At 41.2% G+C, this 10924-nt stretch overlaps 1 protein-coding gene across 4 annotated transcripts in view; it reads right to left on the reverse strand.

The window, feature by feature from the left end:
* Positions 1–9892, reverse strand: part of LOC145392979 (arginine and glutamate-rich protein 1-like) — a 113362-nt gene extending 103470 nt beyond the window's left edge. For all 4 annotated transcript variants that reach the window (XR_013896085.1, XR_013896087.1, XR_013896086.1 and 1 more), the window contains exon 1: positions 9649–9892. Coding sequence is in view for 1 of the 4 variants with exons in the window: in XM_080267277.1 (XP_080123403.1) it covers positions 9649–9791 (143 nt within the window). In the remaining 3 variants the exon portion in view is untranslated. The remainder of the gene's footprint in view (positions 1–9648) is intronic.
* Positions 9893–10924: the final 1032 nt, after the last annotated feature.

Genomic DNA, 10924 nt, shown 5'->3' on the forward strand with positions numbered 1-10924 from the left:
TCCAGGATACAACAGAGTACCCCACACCATAAAGCACATTATGGAAAACTGCATGGCACACAATCACCTGTGCCAACAACACAACATACATACACTCCTTGAGAGCTCTGTGGGAAAGCCCGGTCTCAGCCGTGGCCTTCCTTAAGGACTCGGGGCCGTTTGGCCAGACTGCCTATGGAACAACTATTGTACTACTACTTCTACTACTACCATTTATACCAATTTAGCCAATATCTGGTGGCATATTTGGCAGTGGAATTTTTTTGTGGCCTGGGAACAGCTTTCATTGGTGTCAGATAACTGATTTTCCAACCATCCTGTTTTTTTTTTGTGTTTTTTGTATGCACTGTTTCCTTGGTGTTTAGCATTAATATGGATAATCTTATGTGTGTTTTGATGTCTAAATATGGCAGACTGACCTGAAAAAAGTGCCAAAATTAGGAGGAGTACTGTACATACAGTGCTGGGTAGTGTATAGGTTTTTTTTTTTTTTTTCATGGTTTTCCTGGTGTTTAGCATTACTCTGGATATTCCTGTATGTTTTGATGTCTAAATATGGCAGATTGACCTGAAAGCAGTGCCAAAATTAGGAGGGGTATTGTATATACAATAGTGAAAAGGGAGGGTGTTTTCTGTTTTTCAATGTTGTTTTGCATGGTTTTCTTGATGTCTCGCGAGTATCGTGGGCAGCCAAGTGTGGAGCACCACCAGACCAATTTGTGAACATCCACGCTTACCATCACTGTCCAAAACTCCATAGTCTCCTCCTCTACTGAGCTTATTCCTGCTAGTAGCTAGCTCAGTCGCATGTGTAGTCTGCTACCTTGAAATCCTTCTATATTTTCTTTGGCTTCTTCCTCTTCCTGCAGGGTAAGGACTGTAAGTACCTATTACAAGTCATTACCGGTAGTTGATTCACATCCCTTGCTGCCGTTGATACACACATCATCTGCTAGGAAGCCAGGACAAGTGATCCTGGCTGCTCTGGTTAGGCTTGAATTTCTTACCTAAAGGTTAGGTAATGTGGAGTCACGGTAGGTTGATGCAGTGAAACTGCAAGAGAGCTCCCATGCATGAAATTTACATTTGTATTCCCTCAATAAACTATAACAAAAATATGTGATACCTTTTAAAAGTAACAGAAATGTGCAATTTTGAAGATACCAACGATACAACCTCACCAGTTTTAAATGCAATCATAACAAGTGGCCACCCAACACCAGCATGTCACTTTTGACTTCAACGTCACTAATTGTTCAACCATACTAACCTAACCTAATTCAACCTAACTGGGGACGAATAAGATTCTGGTCCGAATCAAACCATTGCCCACTGCAGGACACCACTGCCAATATCAACAAACCTGACCCTAACTTGGGTGCTACAAATGAGTTACACAATCTTTAGTAACAAAAACATTATTTCTGAAGAATCTGTCAAAAATGAATTAAATAAATATAAATGGTACCATACCATTGTCATTAAATTTTCATCCTTTGTTAATGGCAGCTCTCTGGCAGCTTATCTGTTAATGCCTAAAACAGCTGGTTAGTAATTGTTTTTTAACCTCTGAAAATCCTCATTAGGCTTGAATTGTTTGCTACAAGGTTTAACCCATTAGTGCCAAGTGTCCTCAGTATAGGACAGAACTGGGCATTCTCAAAATTTAATAAAGAAGGGAACCTTGGGGTAGGGACCTATGAGCTTCATGACCATGAGCCAACAGGTGGAGGGCAGTATGCCTAGCACCCTTCCAGCAAAATTCCTCACAATAGAAATCTTGGAGCCAATGGGTTAAACACTAGCAAGTCTATCAGTTTCTTTAACCCATCAGCGCCCAGTGTCCACAATATAGGACGCAACTGGACATTTTCAAAATTTAATAAAGAAGGGAACCCCAGGATAGGGAACTATAGTCCTTCTATTTTATGAAGGCAGTTTGGGTGGAATAACTGAAACAAAATGGAGAGGAGAAAGTGTGAGAGAATGGAAGTATGGATGGGGTATATGTGCAGGAGTAGATGAGAATGAGAGGGCAAAGGAAGAAGTATGTATAGTTGTGAGTAAAAGATGGAAGATCATAAGACAGTATGGATCAGTTGGGTCAAGGATTGTGTGGGTAGTGTTGAAAGTTGGAATACAAATGTGGGCGATTGTGTGTGTGTATGCGCCAACGCAAGATCGTGCTAGAAGAGTGAGAGAAGAGTTCTGGACAAATGTGGAAGTGTGCATGGAAAAGTTTGGAAGGAATGAGAGAGTGTTTTTGATTGGTGATATGAATGGTAAAGTTGGGAATGTGAAGGTGGATGGAATAGTTGGTGAGTGGGGTGTGCCTGCTGAGATAGATGAGAATGGGAGTGCGTTAGTGGACATTTGTGCTGGGAGGGGGTTGGTGATAGCCAATACCCTCTTCAGGCATAAAATGATCCACAGGTATACATGGCGAGTGATGAGAAGGGTGGGTGGTGAACTGAATGAAAGGAAGGCAATGATTGATTATGTGTGTGTGGATGAAAGGATGCGAAGATGTGTAAAGGATGCAAGAGTGTATAGAGGTTGGGGGAGTGGACTTTCTGACCACTACTTGGTGGTGGCCAGAATTAGGATGCAAGTAAGATGGAGGAATAGAAGAAGGGAAAGACAAGAGGAAGGAGTAGTTGCAAGGAGAGTGGAGAGGTTACAAGAGGATGAGAAAAAGGCAGAGTATAAGAGAGAAGTGGAGGAACGATTGGGCAAATATGAATTGGAGCAGATGGGAGACGTGGAAGGTGTGTGTAAGATATTTACAGAAGAAATATGTGCAGCATGTGATGTGGTGTGTGGAAGGAAGAGAAGACGGAGGGGGGTGCAAGGAACAGCGTGGTGGACTGAAGAGGTGAAACAGGCTGTGGCACAAAAGAAGAAAGCATACAATGAATGGATGAGAAATAGGGGCGTGGAAGAAGTTGAGAGGCGGAAGAGAGAGTTATGTGTGGAAAGAAAGAGAGAGGTGAAAAGATTAGTAAGAGAGAGTAAGAAGAGAGTGGATGAGGAATTTGGAAGGAATTTGAGTGTAAAGTGGAGGGACTGTAAGAAAATGTTCTGGAGAGAAGTGAAAAGAGTAAGACAGGGTGGAAGTGAAGGTAGCAGGGGAGTGAAAGATAAAAATGGTAGATTACTAGTGGAGAAGGGAGAAAAAGTGAGCAGATGGAGAGAACACTTTCAGGAATTGTTGAACGTAGAGGATGGAAGTAATGCGAGTATAAGTGGCTGGGGAATGGCTGGGAGAAGGAGGGAGGTGAGAAGACAGGAAGAAATCAGTAGGATAGAAGTTGTGGAAGCAATGAAGAAAGTTAAATCGGGGAAAGCCCCAGGAATTGATGGAGTGTGTGGTGAAATGCTGAAGCATGGGGGAGAGATAGTAGTAGAATGGATGTGGAAGATGTGCAGATTGGCCTGGGAGGAAGGTAGAGTCCCGGAGGATTGGAAGTCAGGTATAATTATTCCCTTGTACAAAGGAAAAGGGGAAAAAGAAGTGTGTGGTAATCATAGGGGCATTTGTCTTCTTAGTATAATAGGAAAAGTGTATGGTAGGATACTTATAGACAGAGTTAGAGAAAGAACAGAGAAATTAGTTGGAGAAGAACAGGGAGGCTTTAGGAAGGGAAGAGGTTGTGTAGATCAGGTATTCATTCTTAGATCTTTAGTGGAAAAGTTTCTAGAGAAGGGAAAGAAGTTGTATGCAGCTTTCATGGATTTGGAGAAAGCATATGACAGGGTGGATAGACAAGGATTGTGGAAAGTGTTAAGAATATATGGAGTAGATGGGAAGCCGCTGAATGCTGTGAAGAGTATGTACGATGGTGCGAAGGCTGCAGTGCGTGTGGATGGTGAACTAAGTGAATTTTTCTCTTTGAAAGTTGGTTTGAAACAGGGATGTGTCATGTCTCCATGGTTGTTCAATCTGTACATGGATGGGGTAATAAAAGAGGTACAAGGTAGGGTAGTGGATGTTGGAGTGGCCCTGGTGAGAGAGGATAGTGTTTGGAAACTCCCTGTACTGTTGTTTGCTGATGATACTGTGTTGTTGAGTGAAGACGAAGGGGAGCTGCAAGGCTTGGTGGATGAGTTTGAGAGTGTGTGTAAGAAACGGAACCTAAAGGTGAATGTAGGGAAGAGTAAAGTGATGGTCTTTGAGAGAGGTGAAGTTAGTGAATGTACAGCGAGGCTGGATGGTGAGGAATTGGAAAATGTGAGTACGTTTAAGTATTTGGGTAGTGTGATTAGTAAGGATGGAGGTTTGGAAGGTGAAGTGCTTGAAAGGGTACAGCAGGGAAGAAAGGTTGCTGGTTCCTTGAAAGCAGTGATAAGAAACAGGGATGTGAGCATGGAAGTGAAAAAGTTACTACATGACAGTATTGTGATACCAACTCTAACGTACGGAAGTGAAGCTTGGACATTGTTGGAAGGACACAAGTCAAGAGTGAGAGCAGTGGAAATGAGTTATTTAAGAGGAGCCTGTGGAGTCACGTGGAGAGACAGGCTGACGAATGAGGATATAAAGGAGCGTTGTGGTGTGGATGTGATAGGAAGCGTTATGAGGAACACACTGAGGTGGTTTGGCCATGTGGAGAGGATGGAGGGTGAAAGACTGACGAAGAGAGTGTATGTGAGTGAGGTGGAGGGGGGAAGAGGGAGGAGGAGGCCGAGGATGAGATGGAGGGATGGGGTGGAGAGGTATATGAGGGAGGGGGGTGTGAGTTGGGAACAGGGCAGTGAAATGGCAGGGGACAGGGCGACTTGGAGGTGATTTGTTTGTGGCCACCCCAAACGGGATTGAGGCGTCTGGCAATAGATAGATAGATAGATAGATAGTTTGGGTGGGGCCGGCTAAGACCTCACACCACTATACCTCATACCAATTAATCTGGCCAGGCATGTATGGCAACACTGTTCCTGCCGAGATTCTGATTGGCTGGAGGTGTTTGTTTGATTTCGTTGTTGCATAAACCGGTACTCTCTTTATTATCAGATGTGATACTGAATTTGTCGAAAATACAGTCGTCAAAAGCAATAAGATATCCGTTATATACTTAACAACGATGAAAATTTCGTTGGAAGGTAGAGATATGAGTCAACAAAGTATTATAACAGTCCAGGTCAAGGTTAGCATTCGAACAACTCCTTTAAATCTCCGAGACTCCTTAATATAACAGAAAATTAAGGAAACCTGCTAAATCTAGGCGTTGGTACAACACATTTAAAATTTGAGATCAGTCCTTACTGTGAAAATAGAGGAGATACAATGAAATAGTTTTCCTTTAGCCAACTTTGAATTTCACGATTGTTTCAAACCTCCCTCCCCGCAGAACTTGTCTTTTCATTGGAATTTTTAATTATTCAGAGTTTTGGTACATTTTAAAGGTGAGGACTGATCTTATAATTTAAATGTGTTATACCAACGCCTAGATTTAGCGGGTTTCCTTAATTTTCTGTTATATTAAGGAGTCTCGGAGATTTAAAGGAGTTGTTCGAATGCTAACCTTGACCTGGACTGTTATAATACTTTGTTGACTCATATCTCTACCTTCCTACGAAAATTTCATCGTTGTTAAGTATATAACGGATATCTTATTGCTTTTGACGACTGTATTTTCGACAAATTCAGTATCACATCTGATAATAAAGAGAGTACCAGTTTATGCAACAACGAAATCAAACAAACACCTCCACCCAATCAGAATCTCGGCAGGAACAGTGTTGCCATACATGCCTGGCCAGACTAATTGGTATGAGGTATAGCTCTGTTGCCACATCACTGCCGCCACACACGTGTAATTATGCCTGCTCCTCTCTCTCTCCTATTTAAAGTTAGTAACTACTTATAAATGACTTTTAAATACTCTGTATACATGTAATTTAAAAAAAGCTGTATTATAGTATAAATCCCGTAAGACTTGTCACCGTTGCTTTAACGACGTTGTCAAGTCCAGTGACACGAGGGATAGCCAAGCATGTGTGTCATACTCGATCAGTCTCCCGCCATGGAAGCTTGCCTATCAAAAGTCAAAACAAGAGAAAAAAGTGAAGATTATAACCTTAGTAGTTAATACAGGTAACTCGTACGGAACACGATCTCACGGAACGCGCTCGCAATTATACACGGTAAGGGCTGGGATACATATAAGACAAAGTAAGATTAAAAAACCATCATGAAAACTACAAATTAACGCAGAAGAGGCCTTTGAAAGATCAAATCCTCGAACGTCACCGCAGCGCGCGTTTGTTTTGATTACATGACGATCTAGGCGGGAAATTATTCAGTGAGTGAGACATTCCCGAGTACAGTAGCACAGTATTTGTAAGTTAAATATTTAGAGTACTGTACTGTTCTGGTAAGTTTATGTGCAACTTAAAGTACTATTAAATAATGTTAAAGCAAGAAATAAAGTCTTATAACCAGTTTACCTGATAGGCGTCAGAATATTGCCTTTTTTATATGTTCGTTTTTTCCACAGTACTGTACAGTATTTGTAAGTTAAATATTTACTGTTCTCGTATGTACTGTACTTGTAAGCACTTAAATAAAGTTAAATCTTTAAATAAAACCTTGTAACCAGTTAACCCGAATTATATGGTTACCCATGATCGGCGTCGGAATATTGTCTTTTTTGTTTGTTCGTTAAACTCTTACTGTACTGCTTTTCTACAGTACTGTATTTGTAAGTTAAATATTTACTGTTCTGGTATGTACTTGTAAGCAATTAAAGCATTAAATAAAGCCTTGTAACCAGTTAACCTGATTTATATGATTACCCATGATCGGCGTCGGAATACTGCCTTTTTTGTTTGTTCGTTAAAGACTTATAATAAGAGAAAAATACATTTTTGTCTTGGTATCTTTACCTATTTGCTCAGGTTTGCTGTAATGGTTTGGATCATTTGATGCAATGCAAATTGTAGAAAACTGTGAAAACTTTCGGGAAGTGAACGAAAATCTGGGACATGAGACTGACCTTGACTTCACCCTCTCATGTGTCATCTGTCAGTTCACCACCTGCTATCGTGATGAGTAGATGTACGATTTTTTCGCTCGTGGCCATGCCTAACCACACATAGTTACATCCATTTTCTCGACCTAGACAGAAAATACAATCTTTTTCCTCCCTTGCAAAACATAAACAACCACCCTGTTTACGAGACAGCAATAAATATTGCGAAAATAACAAGGTAAAATGATAAGAGAAAGATGAACATGTTATGACGGAAGAAGTACGTTTTCCCCGTCTGTAAACGTATTTATTTCTGCTTTGTATCTGTATTCGTAATAATTAGACTTATTGTTAGTTCTGAAACTGCATTACGATTCTATTTTTAGCCATACTCATGGTGTGGGAGCTGGACGTTGTGACACAACTTCCTTGTTGCTAATCGGACTGACCCTCCACTTTATTCTCCCGTGGCAGAGTCTAGCCTTGGAGGACGTGCAGTTTTCTCATTTAGGACTGAAAATTCAACTCTTTCGCTCCCTTTTCCAAGCATGGGCACAACGATAACGTAAAAAATAACTCGAAACTACCATAAACATATATAAAAAAGGTGAAAATGTATTTATAACATTTTTTTTTTCCAGCCATTCCTAACAGATTATGTACTGAAATCATTCAATATCACAGTACTGCATTTCTAAGTTAAATATGTACTGTTCTGGTATGTACTTGTAAGTTAAAGCACTGGTACCAGTTAACCTGATTTATATGATTACCTACGATTGGCGTCGGAATGTTTCCTTGTGTTTACGTACAGTATTTGTGTGTTGAAGTTTTGCTCTGGAGTACTGTATTTGTGAGTTATAACATTAAATAAACCTTCTAACCACTTAAAGTGCTTTCTAGTGATTACCAGTGACAGATAACAGCAAAACAACACATTTGGGGGGTCTAGGGAGCAAAATATGGAGTAGTTTAAATATACGCGATTTCGCACCTAACACGGCACGGTAGGAACGAAACCCACGTGTTCCGTGCGAGTTACCTGCATAAATATAAGAGAGAGAGAGAGAGAGAGAGAGAGGGAGGGAAGCACATGTGGCAACAGAGCTAACGGTGTGAGGTCTTGGGAGGCACCACCCAAACTGCCTTCATAAAATAGAAAGCCTACATATGCTTCATGACTATCAGCCGACATGTGGAGGACGGTACACCTAGCACCCTTCCAGCAAAATCCCTTGCACAGGAAATCTGGGAGCCAATGGGTTAAGTAAAGTTGGGTCAGGGTAGGTTAACTCCTAAAATGGCTTTTAGTCCTTTTATTTGTTTTCTTATACAGGTATACCTCGACACACAATACCCCGGCTTAACGATGGGGATAGAGATACCACCATACCCCACTTTAACAAAGGGTTTTAATATTTTTTTTACCCTTTTTCATGATGTTTTAGGTAAAATCGTTAAACTAAAGTTTAACTGGAAAGCAATGGGTCTTCCATTTCTTAATATGTACTTCTAGTTGTGTTTCCTCATATATAACTAAGTTTTGCCCACTCTCCCCAACTCAAAAGCCCGAATGCTCACCAGTCCCTCATTATTATAAGGAAATGTGGGAGGGCACATCTCAAGAGCTGGTCATCCTTAAGAAGACATAGGACCACCTTATTCTGCAGTTTTCTTGTTTTTTCCTTACCTTGGCTCCTCTTGGGATTAAGTACTTTCTGACTGCATTTTGTATTTCTTTTCAAAGAGGTGAAAAGTATTTATGAAAAGTGACGTTTGTTTACAAACAGATGCCATCTTGTGGTGCAAGAAGACAGATGGACACCATTTTAGAATGCCCTTTTTGAACAAAATTACCTTTATCTGTGCCTACTTATCCAAACCTAACCTAAATTTTCATAACTCAGCCCAATCTTATTCTAACCTATTTTACACTAACCTAACCCTTACATAACACACTGTACTGTTTTGACACAATTTTTACACAATGCACATTTTAGCTTGTATGCTGTTAGGATATCTAGAATCACTGGGGGGTCTGGGGGAGCAATGCCCCCCAGTTAGGCATCAGTGCTTCCAGTTAGGCTTCCATTACTCTTTATGGTTTTAAACTGTATACATTTGAGTTCGTTTTGGTGTGCTGACATCACGTACAGTCAGCGGGATCAGCAGTAAACATGCTGTTGGGGGCATTCAGGTGGCTCTCTGTAATTTCTCTTAAGTAGGTACGGTATATTTTGTTTATTCTCCAAAACTTTTTATCTAAAATAAAATAATCGGCTGTGAGGTATCTAGTGCTAAAATTATTTTCCTTGAGAACATTGGTCTACAAGGAAACAGCTCGAACCCCTACATCACTGTTGTTCATATTTACTGGTTAATTTGTTAAAGTTACAGATGTTCAGTGAAGACAAGTTGCTAAGAATACGAGGTACTCTTGTGTGCAGACTTTTTTTTTTTTTTTTCCTCTGCATGAGCTTGGTAAAGGGGTACAAATTAACAAAACGTCTCTAAGGCAAAAGTGTAATCACAAAATTGGTGCCGCCTCAATTATCCGCCCGGAATGTCTCGGCCTATGCTATCTCTTAGACCTGCCAGAATTACTGCAAACGTCACTCAACCATGACAGTAGTGCATCAGTTCATCCCACACAGCACAAGCAGAATTGCAATGTTACCTGGCCTTTGAGGAACGTTCCTTGGATCTCTCCCTGTCCCTGTGCCTCCGTCGTTCCCTGTCCCTCGACCTGGATCTTCTCTTGTGTGACCTCTTGCTCTTATGCCTCTTAGGAGTTCTGCTTCTCGACCGCGACCTTCCCATAGTCTCGCCCTTCTTATTCCACGGGTTAATACACAAATGTGAGGGAAGACGGCGAGTTACCGCATCACAACACGTAATATTATTTCTTCATACGCCATTTGCAAAAGACAAACAACCCTTAAATCAATGAAAGTTGCCTTCTTCTTTTAAAAAGAATTAATATCATGACATATACTCAAATCTATGAAAAGAAATGGGTAAGGGGACAATTTCTTGTTCTTTCCTGCTAATATTATGCAAGGAAAACCTTTAAAAAGGACACAATGGCAAACGAAGTGCAACATTGTTGGAACTGGTCGACAACAGGGATAACTAGCCTAGAGTATAAGCACAGTCCTTCACAACCACCACCTCCACCATTACCATAGGAGAACAAACGTCATGCGTAGTCTCACTCACCCTCCGACTCCACTCACAATAGTTCCTTCGTGCAACCCTCAAGGCAGCCACTATTCCCCTTCTAAGTATCCCTCGACATGAATGGTCAGCCTGCTCCCTCCATGAGATCCATGGCCTTCCCTCTCCGAGTCTTCCCCCTAGCTTAACCTTGTCAGAGATCGCCCTGTGGGTAGGATCAGCCTCAGGAAAATGGGCTACGTTCCCGTATTACTGGGGTTGACACTGACGTATTATGTACGTAACAGGCCTCCACTCCGTCTCATATATATATATATATATATATATATATATATATATATATATATATATATATATGTAATCCTAGGTGAAAAAGGTCCGACTTCTCGGTTCTAGAACACCTAACGTGTAGCGGGGTCCTCACAAAAACTCCAGGAAATAACCTTTACACGTATTGTAATGCTAGGTGCAAAAGGCCCCCGACTCCTCGGTCCTAAAGCACCTAACGTGTAGCGGGGTCCTCTTTCGAGACCGGAGCTTAGTGCAATGAAGAGAGGCAGGACACAAAAACTTCAGGCAATAACCTTTACACGTATAATACCGCAGTCAGACACAGGACAAAAGCAGCAGATATTACAACACAATATGTGACACAGAAATAAAACCTTAACTAGGATATTAGTATCTCGCAGGATACTGGCTTAACTAATACTGATGCCAATACAGTAGTTCTAGTGCACAGGTGTACAGGGGACACGGGCGCGCGTGGGAGCGCG

This window comes from Coenobita brevimanus, chromosome 23 (genome assembly GCF_032717465.1).
Source record: "Coenobita brevimanus isolate Jiangsu-jjx chromosome 23, ASM3271746v2, whole genome shotgun sequence".
In the NCBI taxonomy this organism is placed as follows: Eukaryota; Metazoa; Arthropoda; class Malacostraca; order Decapoda; family Coenobitidae; genus Coenobita; species Coenobita brevimanus.